The 20,148-nt window shown below is 35.6% G+C and overlaps 1 protein-coding gene and 1 pseudogene across 2 annotated transcripts in view; both read left to right on the top strand.

Moving 5' to 3' along the window:
* Positions 1-17,472, top strand: part of HDX (highly divergent homeobox) — a 246,619-nt gene extending 229,147 nt beyond the window's left edge. For both annotated transcript variants that reach the window (XM_075539089.1, XM_075539088.1), the window contains 2 exons: positions 3,899-4,021; positions 10,615-17,472. In XM_075539089.1, the coding sequence (XP_075395204.1) occupies positions 3,899-4,021; positions 10,615-10,740 (249 nt within the window). In that variant the 3' untranslated portion in view covers positions 10,741-17,472. The remainder of the gene's footprint in view (positions 1-3,898; positions 4,022-10,614) is intronic.
* Positions 7,081-8,598, top strand: LOC142434264 (elongation factor 1-alpha 1 pseudogene; annotated as a pseudogene).
* Positions 17,473-20,148: the final 2,676 nt, after the last annotated feature.

Genomic DNA, 20,148 nt, shown 5'->3' with positions numbered 1-20,148 from the left:
TTGATATTTTCTTTCTTTCTTGGTTTTTAATGACCCTTTGCTTTCTTCATGTATGATGTTCAAAGTGTAGATTTAACACATTGAACATTAAAGACAGAAGACCAAGCCAGCTGTGGACTGACATTAAACACAGGCATAGAAGTTAGGATTTAAAATATATGTTTCTGCAGGACATAATTCAGTGTATAATTTCACCCCTTGACAAGCAAAAATTCATGCCCTTGCCATAGGCAAAACATACGCCCTATGACATCATATTAACAATGTTAAATCTCTTCCAGGTCGAAAGTCTCATATTCTAAAGCATCTAAACATAATATGGGTGACATTTTAGGTACAGTCTCCCTTGGGACAAAATTCCCCTTCATGTGTAAATCTATGAAATCTAGATTAAAGTGCTTTTCATTGCAAGGATAAAAAATTGAAGGAAAATAAGGTGTAACAGGCACTAAGCAAGTCCAAAAGCAAACAGAAAAATTTTCCTTGGATCTCAAGGCTTGAAAATATTTCTTTGGTGTTTTTTTGGAACTATTTGCAAAATCTGGGTATATGCATTTTAACAATGGACTCAACTCCATGTTACAGGCCCACTGAGAGGCGATTTGCTCCCTTGACTTTGTCCAGTCCCATTATTCTAGTGTATCTGAGTTGTAATCCAACCCGCTTGGTCGTAGTAGGCACTAGCAGGCTCCATGATTCTGCTTCTTCGGTATGGTAGCACTGACTCCTCAGATTTGGGTGGTGGCCCCACACTCCTGACACACAATAACAGTCGACTCACACTCCAGAACCAAGTTGGTATAGGCCCAACTCTGAAATATCGGAGGCTGTGGACTCACCCTTTGGGATCCAGAAGATCATGTCTCAACCTTTTTGAAACCAGGAAAGTTCTACTTCCTGCATATTTTCCAACAGTTCTGCCTATCTCAAAGTTGCTCTAGGGGTGCTTCTTTTCTTGGCAGAAGAAAGATGTAGCTCCTTTGCCCTGTCTCCTGTTTCTAGAAATCCAGAGGCAGAAATTATTCTCCTTTTTTTTCTTTCTGTAGCCCCTTCAGTGTAAGTTACCTTAAGTTCTTCTGTAGTAATTGGTTAGATCCAGAAATCATCTTAATGTGTTCATACAAAAGACTTAATTTCTTCAACAAGAGATAGTGTACCCACAACCATGGTTAAAATTCTAGGACATGTCCTTAGTTCATACAATAGAATTTTCCAAATCTTTAAGTGCTGTTTTAACTTTGCACTATTTAAATTAATCTCTTTCTTCTCCAATTGTACTATAAGCATCAAGATCTTGATTAGAAATCTCATCAGCCAAATATACAAATTCTTTGTCATTGCTTAAAATGCACCACATGTCCACTATTTTCTTTTAAAGCACATTTGCCATCCATATTTCTAACTACATTCTTTTGGTGTTGCTATATTGCAGTACACATTTTTGATTTTAGAACATTGGTCTAAAGCAGCATTATACATTTAAAACATTAATTTGTCATTAAAGGAAATTGTTGTGCTGTTTTTACATCAAAAATATTTCATCAACGCTATTGTTAGTGATCATTGCTTTTCGATGAAAATCATTTTGCTGTTTTTTAAGTGTATTAATCATAAACTTCTTGAATGCAGAATTGTGTCTTATTATTCTTTATATTATCTAGTCTAGAGCCTTCTAAATAAGTGTTCAGCAACCAGTGACTGTGTAAATTAATGATTAATTTATTTTTTAAAATAATTTTAAAACTAATATTTGCATTCTTGGGATCCATTATGGCAAACTGAAAGACTATCTCTTGGGTACATTTGATAATTATTATTGGCACAAAAAGTTAAAATTCTTGACTGATAATGGAAAAGTTCATATCCACTAGAAGTACCTTGGAAGAAAGTCCTGACAATCAACTTTTGAAAAAATCAGCACAGAAAATTCTGAAATAAAACTCTGGAGCATAATTTTATTCTGAATTCTGATACACATGGAGTCACCATAAGAAAGAATTTACTCGAAAGTCGCTATTTTGCTTTGTCTTTTTTTTAAGCCATTAATACTCAGTTTGGTCATCAAGGAGTTCCTTATTAAGATATAACTCGAGAAATTCATATCTCTAGGGCATGTGCAGATTTTACTGACAGTCATTGAACAGTGGTTGCAGTGGTACCAGAGAATGGATCTTGGCTGAAATATATTCACTTGTGTTTTATTGATTAAGCTAAAACACTCACCTGTGTGGGCCATAACAAACTATGGTTAGCCTTGAGAAGAATTAGAGATCTAGAACACTACATTATGCTCAGGTGGAACCTGTATACGGATCAAGAGGCAGTTGGGCAAATAGAACAAGAGAATATAGCGTGGTTTGCAATTAGGAAAGTGTATCCTCTCTCATGATATTTATTCAGTCTGTGTGCTGAGCAAATCATCAGAGAAGCTGGATTAGATGAAGAAGAGTGTGGCATCAGAATTGGAAGGAGGCCTATTAACAACCTGCAATATGCAAATGACACAAACTTGCTTGCTTAAAGTGAGGAGGAATTTAAGCACTTGCTGGATGGAGCTCGAGGATTGAAGCCTTCAGTACAGATTATACCTCAGTATAAAAAAAACCAAAATCCTTGCACCTGGACCAATAGGGTAGCATCATGCTAAATGGAGCAAAGGTTGCAGTTGTCAAGAATTTCCTCTTACTTAGATCTACAATCAATGCTCATGGAAGCAGCAGTCAAGAGATCAAATGACACATTGTATTGGGTAAATCTGCTGTACAGGACTTCTTTAAGTAAACCAAATCCAACAGGGACAAAAAAAACCCCCCAGAGATTCTCAATGAAAAGAAAGCAGGAAATATTGGCAGAGAAAAGGGTTTGAGGGTTTGTCCTCCTTTGTTTTCCTCTAGAAGTTTTCTAGTGTTAGGCAATACATTTATGGTTGCAACAAATTTCTTGTTAAATTTTTATATGGTGTTAGGTAAAGGTCAGTATTCCTTCCTTCCCTCTTGCCTTTTTTCCTTTCCTCCCTCCCTCTTTCTCTCTCTTTCTTGCACACAGGTTTACAATTGTTCCACTACTGTTTGCTGAAAGACTGTACTTTGTCTATTGCATTACTTCAGCTCTTTTATAATAAATCAATTGACCATTTTTGCACAATTCTATTTCATTTTTTTCCTTCTATTCTACTGGCCTATATTATTTCAGCACTACATTTTCTAATTACTGTGGCTTTATAGTAAATCTATTCAGAGGATATTAATACCCATTATCTTATGTGAGCTTTATAAACCTCAATCATATTTGCCAAAGTTTACTAATATTACCTCCATTTTACTGGCAAGAAAATGGGGGCACAGAAATGTTTACTGGCTTGATCATATTGATACACGTAGTTACCAGTAAACATGGCACTAAAGCACCTCTAAATCCCAGTCTAGTTTTCTTTTCTTTTACAGCTAACAAAAATAGTGGTGAGACTAGATCTCAATTTAATGGTGCATCGGAGATATTTTCTGAAAGCTAACTTCTACATAATAGGACACAAACAGTCTTAGTAACAATTTCAGTATAAAAGAGTAGTATATTTCTATCCCTGCAGTTGGCTTTGTGAATGGTACAATCAACATTAATAATTGTGTCATTGTCTGTATTTGGGTTTTACCTGTTCTTAATCAGTGGGCAAATTCAATTTTTTTATTGGAGGGTTCTTTCTCTTACTGGAGTCTAATCATTGGATATTTGACATAAGAAATTATTTCCTGTTGGTGGTTTGTCTTTGGGTAGCAAGAAGATTTATTTTCTTCGTTGTGTCTCTAATTTTGTTGTTCTTTAGAATTGTATGTTTATCAAACATGTACAGTTCTACATTTACATCAGGTAATTATATTACTTGCTTTTTTTCATCCTTTAGAATGAAGAAGTCAGATTTATTGAAAATGAGCTAGAAATCCAAAAGCAAAAATATTTTAAACTTCAAACTTTTGTTAGAAGCTTGATACTAGCTATGAAAGCAGATGATAAGGACCAGCAGCAGGTAAGTCTCAAAAGACACTATTAAGCTGCATTGCATCATGTTACAAAGTAGCCTATTACACGTGGACTCCTAATATATTTTTCAGTTTTGTTTTCATTGTGTGCTTTATTGGAGGAATTATTTTCTTACCATATTTAAAGACATTCTTGAAAGTAACTATTGAGATTTTGTGTTCGGCTGTAGTGGGAAATATGAGTAATTGATTAGTATGCTTTTCCAGGCTATCTTTTAAATGTTGAAAAATAATTTAACAGAAATTTCTCAAAATGTTTCTAGAGACTAGGAAGGCACATATTTTAGGACTTTTTGATAATGAAAGAAGTGAGACAATTGCCTCTTTGCTAGATTTAATTTACCTTCCATCTCCAGCTATAGCTCACAAATGCATGGATAACCTCTATTATTTGATATATTAGTCCTCACTAAGGAAAATGGGAAAATATTTGTGATGCAGTATCATTTCTTTTTGCACAATTTAAGTAGAGTATTTGATTCTTCTATTTCATAATTGAAATGTAATTTTTTCCATTAACCTCTGTGGATTTTTAAAAACAAATTCTTCCCAAATTATCTTTTCTTTCTCAAATTTTCATATTAAATATGTTTAGTAATTTATTAACCTTTCTACAAGATTGTATAAATATTTAATTTTACATTAAAGGCTATCAAATTTGTCTTTGCATTATATATCACCATGCTGATTCTTTGCCAGAAATGTTTCATATGAGTAATATGAGACACAAGTAACCATTATTTAGGAAGTAGCCACCAAGAGTTTTTTTAGTAAGAAATTTCAGAAGCAGAAAAAAAATCATATCCAAGTAAGACTTTACATAACCCATACTAGACATCTACAGGAAAATAATAGTCTGAATATCCTTCAATTCTCCATTAAAAATAGATAAACTAGTCTTTTAAAATTATTTTACTAATGGGCTGACTCACAAAGTATGTACTAAAAGAAATTACTCATAAGATTGAAACCAACATGTACGTTATGTATCCATCATCAGAGATTTTCCATCCTCTTCACACACTTTGAAAACTTTATTTAAGTCAACTAATTTCTTGTGTGAATTATATATTTTCCAGATTTTATATATATATAATGTGCTTATTTTCAGAAATTCAGATTTATTTTAAAGGAAGAAATGCTAATCTGTAACATGGTACTAAAGGTACTGTAAATTTTTATAAAGTAGAAAAAATAGTACTCATGTACTCAGAAGCCACAGTATGGTTTTTCTATACAGGGTTATAGAAGCAACTAAAGAGTCATCACCTATGTCTCTTGACATCTAAGAGTCGTGGCACATAGACTCCATTTTATTCTCTGATTTTAACTTCATTTCTGACTTGGTTCTTTTTCCAGGGCTACTAACAAATAAGAAAAGAAACTAATGTGATTTCACTTTTCTCCTCTTCTACTTTTCCTCTGATAAAAGACTTAACTATGGACAAAAATTTGGCCAAAATAAAGAGAAAATAGGACAACGTTGTACTGAATATTATAGCCCTGATAGCACGGTGGGCTGTTAACTATAAGGTCTGCAGTTCCAGCCCACCAGAGTCTCTTCCAGGGAAAGATGAGGCTGTTTGCTCTCATACACATGTACACTCAGAAACTAAAGAGCAGTTCTGTCCTATGGAGTTACTAGGAGTCAGGACTGACTTCTCAGCAGTGGGTAAATCATAGTCTATATAATAAACACCCAAAAAGAAATTCCTGATTTACATAATTTAGATAGATTATAAGTACTTTCTTAATGGGTGGATTTCAAACATGACTTTAACCCGGGTTTATTCAAAACATAATCAATCACTAAAAAGATTAAAAACTACCGATGGTGAGTCACCAGGGTGAAGTAAAGCATCGATGAAACACACTATATTTCTCTGGTTCCTTGAGGCTTCCTCACTCCCCACTATCATGACCCCAGTGCTGCTTCTCAATTCAAACCAGAACATGTACACAGGTATAGATAGGGATGGGAGCTCACGACATACAGAATCCAGGAACAGAAATGGGAATAGTGATACTAGAAGGGGAAAGGGGGAGAAAAAGGGAGAATGGGGGAACCTATCACAATGATCATTGCAAAACCATATACCCCTCTACAGGGGGAAGAACAACAGAAAACATGGGGGAAGGGAAACAAGTCTATATGGGAGATGAAAATAATAACAATGTACAATCTATCTGGGGGTTATGAGGGTGGGGTGAGGGGAGAAATTTAAAAAGAGCTGATACCAAGGGCTCAATAGAAAGTAAATGTCTAGAAAAGAATAAGGGCAACATAAGTACAAACATGCCTGATTCAACTGATGTATGAATTGTGATGACAGTTGTACGAGCCCCCAGAAAATGATTAAAAATAAAAAAGGCAAAGGAATCAGAAGAAAACTTTGGGGGGGGCTACCTATGTGATCTAATAATTTTTACACTGTGATATACTTAGGCTTATTTCCAGAAGACACTAATATTTATTCTACCTAATAATACATCAGATTCTCTTTGTACAAAATCACTATTTTTTCATTAATTTTAATTTAAGCAAGTCAAGTGGTGTGATTAATATACAAGGAAGCCATACACAGTTTGGAAAAACAATATGAACTAAAATATTATTCAAAGTGTTTTTGGTTTTCAATCAATAATCATTTAACATAATATTGACAGCCATGTACCAAGTCATTGTTTATATTTATTATTTCTTCTGGTAAAGGTCTTGAACTCCAGACTTTCCACTTTGCAAGGGTAATAGGAAGGATTAATAATATGGAATTTGACATTCAGCCCTAGAACCTGGAATAAGTGGTATAGAAACTGATGGCTTTTTTGCAACAGGTTTGCCACCAGAATATAAGTGTTGGTGAAAATCATCACTAAAACCTAAGCCAAAATTGGAAAGGATATCCCCACCCCAGCCAGTCCTGGGGCTTTGGGGCTTGGCTCAAGAGGAGTCACTCTGAGCATGCCTACATAGTAGGGTATGCTGGACCCCTCTAGTGTTTCACGTATGGGCTACAATAAATCTCTTCCCTTTTGCGTAAGTACAATGGGAAAGGAAAAGACCCATATCAACATCGTTGTCATTGGACACGTCGATTCTGGCAAGTCCACCACAACTGGTCACCTGATCTACAAATGTGGTGGGATCGACAAAAGAACCATCACAAAAATCGAGAAGGAAGCTGCTGAGATGGGTAAGGACTCCTTCAAGTCTGCCTGAGTCTTGGATAAGCTGAAAGCCGAACAGGAGCATGGCATCGCCATTGACATCTCCCTGTGGATATTGGAGACCAGCAAGTATTATGTGACCATCATCAATGCCCGCGGACAGAGACTTCATTAAAAACACGATTACAGGACACATCGCAGGCTGACTGTGCTGTCCTTATTGTTGCTGCTGGTGTGGGTGAATGTGAAGCTCGTCAGTCCAAGAATGGGCAGACCCGTGAGCATGCCCTTCTGGCTTACACGCTGGGTGTGAAGCAGCTCGCTGTTGGTGTTAACAAAATGGATTCCACTGAGCCACCCCGCAGTCAGAAGAGAGATGAGGAAATTGTTAAGGAAGTCAGCGCCTACATTAAGAAAGTTGGCTATAACCCTGACACAGCAGCATTTGTGCCAATTTCTGGTTGGAATGGTGACAACATGCTGGAACCAAGTGCTAATATGCCTTGGTTCAAGAGGTGGAAGGTTAGCCGTAAGGATAGCAATGCCAGTGGGACCACACTACTTGAAGCTCTGGATTGCAACCTGCCACCAACCCACCCAACTGACAAGCCTGCCTTTCCAGGATGTCTACAAGATTGGTGGTCTTGGGACTGTCCCTGTGGGCAGAGCGGAAACTGGGCTTCTGAAACCTGGTATGGTGGTCACCTTTGCTCCAGTCAACATTGCCACTAAAGGGAAGTCTGTTGAAATGCACCATGAAGCTTTGAGTGAAGCTCTCCCTAGGGACAATGACGGCTTCAATGTGAAGAACGTCTCACTGTGGCAATGTGGCTGGTGACAGCAAAAATGACCCACCAATGGAAGCAGCTGACTTCACTGCTCAGGCGATCATCCTGAACCATCCAGGCCAAATCAGTGCTGGACACATGCCTGTGCTGGATTGTCACCCTGCACACATTGCTTGCAAGTTTGCTGAGCTCAAAGAGAAGACTGATCGCCGTTCTGGCAAGGAATTGGAAGATGGCCCCAAGTTCTTGAAGTCTGGTGATGCTGCCATTGTTGACATGGTGCGTGGCAAGCCCATGTGTGTGGAAAGCTTTTCTGACTATCCTCCTCTGGGTCGTTTTGCTGTCCGAGACATGAGACAAACAGTTGCTGTGGGTGTCGTCAAGGCAGTGGACAAAAAGGCTGCTGGAGCTGGCAAGGTCACCAAGTCTGCCCAGAAGGCTCAGAAGGCTAAATGAATATTACCCATCACACCTGCCACTCCAGTCTTAATCAGGGGTGGAAGACGGTCTCAGTGCTGTTTGTCTCAATTGGCCATTTAAGTTTCATAGTGAAAGACTGGTTGATGATAACAGTGCATCGTAAAACTTTCAGAAGGAAAAGAATGTTTGTGGACCGTATGTTTTTTGTGTGGCAGTGTTGTTATTAGGTTTCAAAATCAGTACTTTTTAAATGGAAAGCAACTTGACCCAAAATTTGTTGTAGGATTTTGAGACCCATTAAAACAAAGTTTAATGAGCAAAAAAAGAAACTGGGAAATACTTTAGTCTTGTGGGAATAGTGCCAGGAGATCAGACTCTGAAGGTAGTTGTCATTGATGAAGAACCTGTAGTAAAAAAGGAAAAGTTAATTGTGTTTACTTAGTTACCTATGAAAAAGGAAGTTCCAGAAGCTGAAATATTCTAAATGAGCAAATATTGCAATCCTGTAAGATAGGGAAAGGAAAAATTTTGAAGTGTACTTCATCCATTAGTAATGAATTTTAAAGTTGGTATGTTTTATTACCAACAGTTAATGACATGCAATGCATAAAAAATAGTATATCCCTGATTTGAAGGTCTTCTCACTAAAATTTAGAATATCATTAAGTTTCATGATCTGCTTGATTTTCCAAGAGTCTGAGCAGAGTGAATGTCAATCGGTACATTTTCCTGGAGATACCCTTCCCAAAAGTCACAGAAATCCCTGTAAAGAACAGCCCTACTGCACGACACATACATTCACCAACATTCAGCATCAACAACTGGTCTAGGTTTCTTGCTGATGTTTTATTCATGATAACAATAAGATCTAAATCCAGTGGTGTAATTTGCATAAATTATGATCAAACAAATTCAGCAAAGGCTTCGTTTTACCTGATCTGGGTTAGTGGTAAACTACCAGTAGAAAGAATATTGTTCTGTGTCCTATTACTTCAAACCAGCACCTTAGTGTGTAGTGTCTCACTATTTAAATGCTCCAAACTTCAATAAGAAGTTCAGATTTGTTTAATTGTACACAATAGATAACACTTTTTATCTTAGTCCAAATGGACTTTTATTAATACAGCCCATAAAAAGGAGGGCATTTCTAATCTTACTTCTGTGCTAAATGAAACAAAATTGGATTTACAGTGGTCACTTCTCTTAATAAAGAGAATCAAAGGATAAGTATTTAACCTGTCTTATTTCAACACTGCGTTCCATATTTTCTCCAAGTGTACATGGGCTTTGTGTTGCTTAGTTTGGTTGTAGTGGACTTCCATTTGTCCTTGTTCACTAGGTCCTTGTCTACCATAATTTTCAAAGCTCATATACATGTAATTCTGTCTAAAAATTCCTCAGATATGATATATTTAGCATTGGAAGGAGCAAATAATTTAATAAATAATGTCTTATGGTTAAATAAGCATCTCAAACTTGACTAATCATTTATTCCATAATATAGCTGCATGTTCTGTAATTCCAGATGAATTAATTAGACCATTATGAAGCTTAGTCCATGATTCTTGGTTTATCCTAATTCCTCTAAGAGAGCGATAATCCATTTTCTGGATACATCACTGCAGCTGAAGTTAATTGGTTCAGCTGTTTCTTGGTTTGGCCTTCTGTAGAGAAAGACATGGGCAAGCAAAGAAAAAGAATCACTTGGTATTTTCAAGTTGTTAAATTTTAGTCTAACGTAGAATCATTGCAAAATCCACTCTACCACTGAAATACAAATTAGTCTTTTGTGAAATGAAATGTATTTCCCTTTAAAGGGTAGCTTAATTGAGCAGGAATCTTTAAATGAAGAACAAGATTTTAAAGCTTTTAGCAGTGATTAATGAATATATGAAACTAGTTTGAACGTTGCCTCAAACACTTGGTTGAGAATAGCTGTTCATTATCCCTTCTGAATTCTCCTTTGTCTAGGGTTCCAGTCTACATACTCCACAGCCTCAATATCTAGTGTTTTTTTAAAGTTATTTAATACTTAGGGAGATCATTTTGCTTTAGGTAAGATAAGCATAAGATTATTAAAGAGAAATCATTCTTTCTTTACATCCTGAGGAATAAGTCACACTTAGAGAATTTCAAATCTTAACATAAAATTGGAAGAAATGTATATCCACTTACTAATCAAAAATTTGATTTTTCCCACTCAGGCACTGCTGTCAGATTTGCCTCCTGAATTAGAAGAAATGAATTTTAATCATGCCTCACCAGAGCCTGATGATACCTCATTCAGCCTGTCTTCTTTATCAGAAAAAAATGCCGCAGACAGCTTGTGATTTGATATAGCCTTTTGGTTGCCTAACAGGTGTGCATTTCAAGATAACTGCATTATGTTGCCCAATGTTCTGCAGTTGGAAAAAGACATAATCTGGGAAGGATGGACAAGTTGTAATGGCGACAATGTATAGCGCAAAAAAGGATGTGAAATTTTAAAACATTGAGAGTGTTTTCCAAATTGATGGAACTCTGGGAAATATTCTATTTAATTTCAAGCAGTTCAGCTATGAAATGTATACTGTCTAATTTCTGGAAGAGTTTGGTTTGGTTTTATAGAAGAGTCATAGTTTTAGTAATAGTTTTGACCGGACAAAAATATAGTTCGATGTACTTACCAAGTTGCTAAAACTTGATTAGCCTCGTTTTTGTAGCCCTTCTATCTTTTTCCCCCTTTCTGGCATCTACATACACATTTACTCAGGAAAATGGAACGAATACTGGAACAAAACAAAATAACTATTTAACCTAGACAAGCCCTGAGATTTATTTTGAATTCCTATGAAAGTTTGGCTTAAACTAATAATTGAAAATTGAACTGACTACTAGTTGATAATTGAAATTGTTATCTTCCTTTCATTATCTAATTTAAATATTAGATGGGGCACTGTGGAAAATTACCCCACAAATATAAAATCAAGCAAATTATGTACAGAAACAAAAATATAAGTGTTGTACAATATTAGTGTTGATGGGAATTCTTCATTGTTGCAACAGACAAATCTCATTCTGCAAGTAAATTTGTGTAACAGAGTTGGATTGAATGTTACAAAAATATTGTTTATTGCCAACTTAATAATATTTTTTCAGTTCTTACAATTTGTGAATCAGGAAATGAAGGTAAGCTACTGAGATGTTTTATTATCTAGTCACACATCTTTGCCACAAAATTTACCTCAGTTTCATGTGAGGCCTGTATAGAGCCATCAGCCAAGGATGACATGCAAAAAGATTTACATTACTTTGGTTGCAAAGCAGAATACTCTGAATTTCTGGAATTCTAGTTTATGACTGTACTCTTAAATAGTTATGTTACTCAGTTGTTCGATTAGTAGGTACCAGATGGCCACGTACTGTGGACAATTCTTTGCAGATCTTCCCTTCCGAGGTACCAGATGGTATTCCCAAGACCCATAGAAAAAATTGCCAATTTCTCTCTGAGCTCACAGTGTCATATTGGCAGTATAGAATTATGTTGCATGGTTAAATAATTATTTATACCTAATATACTAGAAAAGAAGGTAGATGGCTGTTTTGCCCATTTTAAATCATACATTTCTTTTTATGGCAATTCTGCAATTTGTGATTAAAAGCAATTTTGATCATTGAATTCACAGATACAAACTTCAAAATGTAGAAAAGCACTCATGAATATCTTCTTTTTCTTTGTGTCAGATATGTCTATTCTAAATCAACAGGCAAGATTCATAGAGAGTCGTCCATTTTGTCAACTACTAGTTTGATTTAACACTGTTGCCATGTTATTGCTATTGTTCCTTTGTTAGTTGAGATGTTTGAGTGAGTAAATATGCTCCCCATTAATTGAGAGCCATGTGGTTCTTTGCAATCAAGTCAAATTTCAATAGGCGAAAAGAACATTTAGTAACAGAATCACAGATATCAGGATTAAATGTATCAATTCATGCAAATTCTTCTATGTGATTAACAATTCCCACTATATACAGCACATATTAAATCCATCTATTAAGGTAGTATGAACAAATTGCAGTCCTTCAAGTTCTTCTTGCTGTTTCCTTCGTAATTATTGAATTTATCTTTTAATTCTAGTCTCTTCTGCTTCAAGTTAAAACCCTTCTTCTTTGGTTATTACTGTAAATTAAAGAGAAGTGGCTCCCTCCTACATCTTATCACAGTTCAGCAATTAGTCAATATATCACAAAAGTATTTACTGAGCTTCTGCTATAGGGAAGACATGGTGCTGAACATGGGATTTCAACTACTCAGCAAGTCTTATACTTCAAAAAGAACAACTTCTTGTTAACTTTTTCAAGTTTATTCATAAAAGTTGTTTAAGTTGAAATTTGTATACATTTAAGGATTCTGTATGCGTGAGTCCTCTAATAAACCCTAACCTACAATTATGAGAAGAGGCATAGGATATAACCTTAGCCCAGTGTAAATTTCCCTTAAAATAGAAATTATATTACCATGGTTTTGCAAATAGTGTCCCAAATAATGTGCACACACATTTAACATGTAGAACTGACTAATGAAAAAGAGTTTTGGCATCATTCACCCATTCATATACACAAATATTCATGTCTTTTAACATTTCCAAGTTTTTTCATCTTCATTCACTTACATTCGATAGCCTGAAAATATTCCTTTTGATGACCTTTGTTTAATAAAGTATAAACCATGGTCAAGAAGTAATCTGTGAAATTTAGTAGGAGACCAGTAATTGGAAAATAAACAATTGAAACTGCATTTGTTTCTATTAAGTTAAGTTGATCATTAACACTCCATCATTTTTAGTCATCAGTTGGAAACTTGAACCTACCAAAGATTGTCCATAAATCACGTGCTATCAATTGGAAGCATAAGCAGAGCATGCATTAGCATAAATGACACCCAGTAGCTATCAAGACTCAGACCACACTCACTGCCATCCAATTGATACCAACTCATTGCAATCCTATAGTACATGGTAGAAATGCTCCTATTAGTTTCAGACACTGACTGTTTGCAGGAGTAGAAAGCCCTGTCTTTCTCCTGTGGAGTGGCTGGTGGTTTCAAACTGCAGACTTTTTGTATCACAGCCCAGTGCATAACCATTCTGCTACGAGGACTCCTTGCAGCTATCAATAGGACTAGTAGTTTATCCAGAATTATTTTTCATAATTATCACAGTCTTCTTCCACCTCTGAGTTTTAAATATCAAGGTAAACAAAGCAAAGTTGTTATGTGACAGTTCTTAACAGTTGAATAAGAAAATGGCATCAGGTCATTTTAAATGAACTATTAAGTTATATTAGGTCTACTTATTTTTCTAATTATATCTTATTATCTCAAAATCTATGAACAATGATCATAAACCATCTTATTTATATACTCACGAGCATATAAAACAACCATTGAATTTTTATTTTTCTTTACTAGAATCAGCTAGTAATCAATTTTAGTGTACACATTATTTCAATTAATCAATTTACTTCTTAAAATCCTTTAGGATCCTGGCAAGAGTTCAATGCAAGTGCTAACTGGTGACTTAAAACTGAAAATCATTGAGAGGACAGAAGAAACAACAATAATGAAGCTGTGAGAAAGTTTGAGGTTAGAAGGTTTGAAGAAAAGAGAATCGAGAATAAATGAATTTGTGAAAACACACATTGTGAGCCCCCCCCCAAAAAATGGCATGAGTTAGAGAATAAATTGAAAGAGGGAAATATTCCTCAAAAGGAACAAAATAAACTATCTCTACTGTCACAATTCAGATTGAAGAGAAATTCTTAACAAATAAAAGAGGAAGTCCAAATTTCAAGTTGATTTTTTATCCAGATTCCTAAATTCATGAAAAGAAATGGTTTTTCTGTGAGAATGAGAACTACTATAGGCCAGTAATTTCAGCATGACAGAGAGAAAAAAGGTAATAATCTTCCATAAAATTATCACCAAAGAAATCTCTGGACCTAGTATATCTGAAGTGCACATAATCAAGATGGACAACGTTCTGTTTTCTTTTGATGCTCCAGCCACCAGAACGGTAGCTGCTGTAGGGTTGCACTGATAGTGGGGTAAAATTAAAGCAGATGGTGATTCTCAAGAGAGTTGCCATTATCCCAAAGTATCCCCACCAGCAGTGTAGTTTTGCATTTTAATACAAAGAGATGGGTGGGCTATAATATTATGAAACTAGGGGTAGATAAATGTTATATGGCCACAATCTAGAGCTGTCAAACACTCATTTGATAATTTCCTGAGAAAGTAACATTGAGATTCATGTGTTGGTCCCATCATCCAAACAATTGAAGTGGACAGCATTTGCAGAAATCTGCAAGTGGCTGGCATCTGCTTGGGGCAAGATATTCCCCGACACCATAAATGGCTTCAGAAATTCTGAGATTGAATGTCAGCCAAATAACCAACAATGATGTTGATGATGTTGTTGAAGGCACTGAAGAGAGTGATGCTGCTATCTATCAGTTCTGCCATCACTGGAGTGTGCCTTCAGGAAGCACTGAGCTAGTTCCATGATGCTAGTAAGGAGGTATTGAAATCTGAAGAGTTTGGAAATTGGATAAGGGGTCCTAGTGGCACTGTATATTAGGCATTGGACTACTTAGCACAGGGACAATGGTTCAAAGACACCAGAGGCTCCTCAGAAGAAAGATGATGCTCTCTATTTATGTAAAAATGTACAGTCTCAGAAGCCCTATGGAGCAGTTCTACTTTTTCCCATAGAATTACTTACTATTACTCAGAATCAATGTTAGTGAGTTTGATATGCAGCAGTCAGATGGAGATAATAAATGAATAAACTAAAATGACCTAGTTTAAGATGAAAACACAATTAATTAGTGACTTTAATTATTGTCTCCAGACATTGATTATCAAAAATTGTGTTCCACATTATGATTTTTGAAAGCAGTAAATGTAAACAATATCTTGTTCTTGTAAGTTTAAGGCTAGGAAAATTGCTTACTTATTAATTTCTAGTTCTTCATGAATTCATAATCTTTGCTTTCACTGTGGAGTCCCATTCACATCAGGAACCCTTTCCGTTCTCTTTGTTTGCACTTGGTTTAGAAAGATGCCTATCTTAAAAGAAGTTTCCATGAGGTCAGTTTTATCCAAGTAACATTAAATTTGTTGCACAGGAACAAAACGTGAAATTGAAGCAACATGTAAAAATATTAGTATAGCATTCCTATGAAAATCACACTGGGGTTTCCCAGCTTGTAAAGACATATAATGTGCACATTATTTGTATAAAAATAGGGTGAAATCATAAAATTACTCTGAAAATCCTTTTTATCTTGGTATTTGTATACATCTATCACCAGAAGTATTTTTTTCAATCAGCACTGAAATTAAAACACATTTAAAATGAAATATGGCCACTTTTACAGCAGGGACCAAAGGCAATCACTATATCCAAGATAAAGAACAATTGGCAGATTGAAATTATGCACAGTGGATTTTGAAAAAGACGTCAAGGTAGATATTCCCAACTACTACATAGAAAGGATATGTGTTCACATGTATAGGTCAAAGTTGGTTTTGAAACACTTAAGAGCAGAAAAATATCAGTTTACGAATGCTCTTATGAGCATCACCAGGGCTGTGGGATAGATAACCACTGGTATTTCTTTCTCATGGCTTCGACACAATATGGAAACAGCCCATATTCTCTGAAGAGTAGCTCATGAGACAGAAAAAAAAGAACATTGAAAAATCGAAAACATTTCCTCCCCTTTTAAGCACATTTTAAGGATTCCTTTAGCATGTGGTAGCTAAGTAGGTTTTAAGAAGGACGTACATACTTAAGAGCAATACATTGCCAACATGTGCAACCAATACCAAACAATGCCAAAAAAATACTGAAGATACTTCCCTCACTTCCCTCAAGCTATAATTATTCTCAAGAAAATGAGAACTGCAATTGTTCTAAAGAATAGGAAAATTAGTACATGCAAGTAAAACATTTGAAAATTGTCGACTTCTGGGACCAAGAATGTTTTCTTGCAGGGTCGGTTATCAACAGCAGGACTTGTGTGCTTGTTTGTCATTGTTAAAGAATGGCTGTGCCACCTTGCATATGACGCTCCTAGAGCTTTGTATACTACAAGAAAGATGTCCAAGAAGCCATTCCTCCAATGGCATCATCATGTATTTAAAGGAACATTCATCAGTCTGTCGTTTGTTAAAGAAATCATAGTGGTAGATTTTTAAGTATCTAGTGATTTGTGCTTAACTACACAAAAGTTGGTGATTCAAGCCTACCTAGAGGCATTTTGGAAGACAGCCTTGATGAGCTTCTTCAGAAAAATCACAGCCTTTAAAACCGTATGGAGAATTTCTATTCTGCACACTGAAATCCCCAAGAGTCCAAATCAAGTCAGCAACAGTCAACAATAGGAGTAAGGTCTAAAAAAGATTTTGTTGCCTTATTACTTTCTTTGCTTTGCTTTTGTTTGTTCGTTTGGTTTGGGGGGAGGTATATGTAGCCCATTTCCAAGGGAGCGTTTGTTCATGATAGCCTAATAGCTTATCATTATTTTTAGAGGTTGTGAAAACTCCTATTGCTTCCTCCACATTGCAATAACACACCGGGCATGTTGTCTATTTTTTTTATGTGTTAGATTTTCATTCATGTCCTAGATAGAAACTTTTTTATAAGTTAAGGTTATCAGTAACATATTCTCAACATGATGGATCAATGTGTAGGTATATATTTGAAGATAGTGTTATCCTTGGCAGACAGCACTATATCATGCTCTTCACCCAGCTATGCTTTATAATGTTATAATGCAGGAGCCTACTAACTTGAGTCTACAGTCAACACACTGCTGCTGAAGACAAATCTCTCTAAAATGCAGATTCACAAAGGGGAAGAAGAGAATAAAGTGATATTTTCACATAAATATAATTATAATTGTTCTATTAAAGTGTATACTGAATACATATTGCTTCACATTGAAATTTTATTTTGCATTACATTGTTAAGAAATTCTTTTTAGCAACGCATTTTACTGGTACTACCTCTGAAATATACTATCATTTTGAAATTACATCAGACTGTAATGTGAACTTTTGTAGGTTTTTATTTAAACTTTTGTAGAAGCAATAAATGATTTCCAACTAATTGACATATAGTTCTTTTAATATTTATTTTCTAAGGTTTTGTGTTATAAGCATTGTTTCCCTTATAAGGTGACATTTTGATTTTTTTATCAAACTAAGATTCTAGGGGAAAAATATGCAGAGAAGACTAAGGTGTTGGGAATTAGGAAGGGATAGCATGGAGTATTCAAGTGGAAAATTGTTTGATTTACAAGATGGTATATATGTCAACTTTATTTTAATTTTATTTAAGAAAAAACTACTCCAACAGCAAATTAATAAAATCAATAACATCTACTACAGAATAGAATTTTTGCTAATAGTATATTTAAATGGTAAAAACAGCAAGTAAATTGACATGACAGAAGCAAAGACTGGTGGCTTGGGAACGGTTTTTCTTTTTTTAAGTGGTGGAGATGCACTTATTTCTTCCTAGCTCTCTCTCTGAAAAGTGTTGAACATGCTTTAAATGTGGGTGAAATATGCCAATGTTTTCTTTGTCAAAACCTTTTAAAATTAAAGCTCTTCATATTACCAATCTGATAAGTGAAAGAAAGAAGGTGGCAAAGGGAAAGATTCAAATAGTACATCCTCGGTTTTCCTCCCACTTGATAAATTTCCATGAAAAAAATCACATACAAACATATACTGTAAATGACCCAGGTCTTTCTGAGCTCTGCAAAATAATTGAAGATGGTGAATTTATACAAATCTACTTAAAAAACAAATCAATTGATAAGTACAGGCATAGACTGGACTATGCTATTCATAACTTTTGAACTTAAAGGCATTGTTTACATTGATTATTTATGTCCTGTGATAATATTAATAGAGGTTCATTGCAGAAAATGTAGAAAAATACAAAGGGAAACAAAACCATGTGTGATACAACTATCCATTAATAACTACTGTTAATATCCTAGTATTTTTCATTGCAGTAATTTCTTCTGCATATTATATATGAGGGTGTTCCCTCCTCCCCCCAAAAAAGGGAAAAAAGCTCCAGTGGGCAGTTTTCGTAGTATGCATTTTTCCCACTAGGTGAGCATCCAGCGATGCTCTCTGAGTTAGTGCACCCAGTGGTGTCACCTGGGAAAGTTCTCTCTGCTCACAGTGAATTGTTTTGTGAAAGCAGTTTCACTGAACCTCATTTTTTGTGATGGCTGATTTAAGAGAACAGCATGTGGTTTTGAAATTTTGTTTCCTGCTTGGGAAAACTGCAACAGAAACTGTTGTGATATTGAACACAGTTTACAAGGACAGTGCTATGGAAAGCACTCAAGTGTACGAGTGGTTTTCTGATTTCATAAAAGGTGAAATTTAGATTGATGACAAACCTCATTCTGGACATCTATCAACTTCCCAAAAGGGTGAAAATGGTGACTCATAGTGCATTTGGAGTTTGTTCCACCAGGTCAGACTCTTAATTATGCTTTCTGCAAGGTTCTGAAAAGGTTGCATAATAGTGTGTAACAAAAAAGACCTCATTTTGGGCAGACAGGGGACTGGTTTTGCAACCACAACAATGCATCTGCTCATTCAACCATCACAGTGAGCCCGTTTAGGGTAAAAACCAGTATGCTTCTCTTGCCCCACGCACCTTACTCGCCTGATCTCACTCCGTGCAACTTCTTTTGGTTTCCAAAAACTGAAAGGAACATGAAAGGACAACTATGTGACAACATAGAAGAGGTGAAGAAAAAAATGAGGGAGGTGCTGTCAGCCATCCAAACAGATGAGTTTGGAAAATGTTTCCAAGAATGGAATCGCAAATCTGACAAATATATTAAGTGTAATGGAGAGTACTTTGAAGGTGATAAAAAAAAAGTTTAAAAACATTTCTTTGGGGAAAAATCCGTATTGAGAGGGGGACCCCCTCCTAAAGCCATGTAAAAAAGTACTGCTGCAAAACTTTTATTATTTGATAAATGTATCCACCTTTATTACACAAAATTATGAACATGTGAAGATATTCTTTCTCATCATATCCTCCACCTAGGAATACACAATTCTAAAAGAGGTGTTTCCACCCATCTAACATGTTTACCCACCCCACACCCCCTGAAAAATAAATCTGCACTCTTCCATCTGCATCATGTCAAAGTGGCAGTTTTTAAATCCTCTGGGATTTAAATAGTGCTCTTTTCTGTTTTTTGGTTGTTTTTTTTTTAGTTTGGAGGCAAAAAAAGAAGTCTGAAGAGGCAATATCAGGTTTTCGGGGTACATGAGGGAAAATTTCCCAATGAAATTCTCATAGGACAGCACTTGCTATCCTTGAGGGATGAGCAGGTGCATTGTCATGATAGGGGGACAAAATCCTCAGCACACCTTTCATACCCCTTCTCTCATCAAGGCATTTTTCAATTAAAAAAACAACTTATTCCTAACAAGCCCCCATGATCACCCTTTGTCTTGAAGAAAATCTCTCAAGATTATGCCTTCAGCATCCCCAAACACAAGCACTATTTCCTTCTAAGTTAACCTCTCTTCTTGAGTTTAATTTACCCACAGATCTCCTCAGAAGCTACTGTTATGCTCAGACTTCTTTTTCAAGAAACCCTAATAAAAGCCAGAAATATATATTACTAGGGACATTTGTCTACAAT

Source organism: Tenrec ecaudatus, chromosome X (genome assembly GCF_050624435.1).
Source record: "Tenrec ecaudatus isolate mTenEca1 chromosome X, mTenEca1.hap1, whole genome shotgun sequence".
Lineage (NCBI taxonomy): Eukaryota > Metazoa > Chordata > Mammalia > Afrosoricida > Tenrecidae > Tenrec > Tenrec ecaudatus.
Note: the sequence above shows the minus strand (reverse complement) of the source record. Positions and strands in the feature narration are given on the sequence as shown.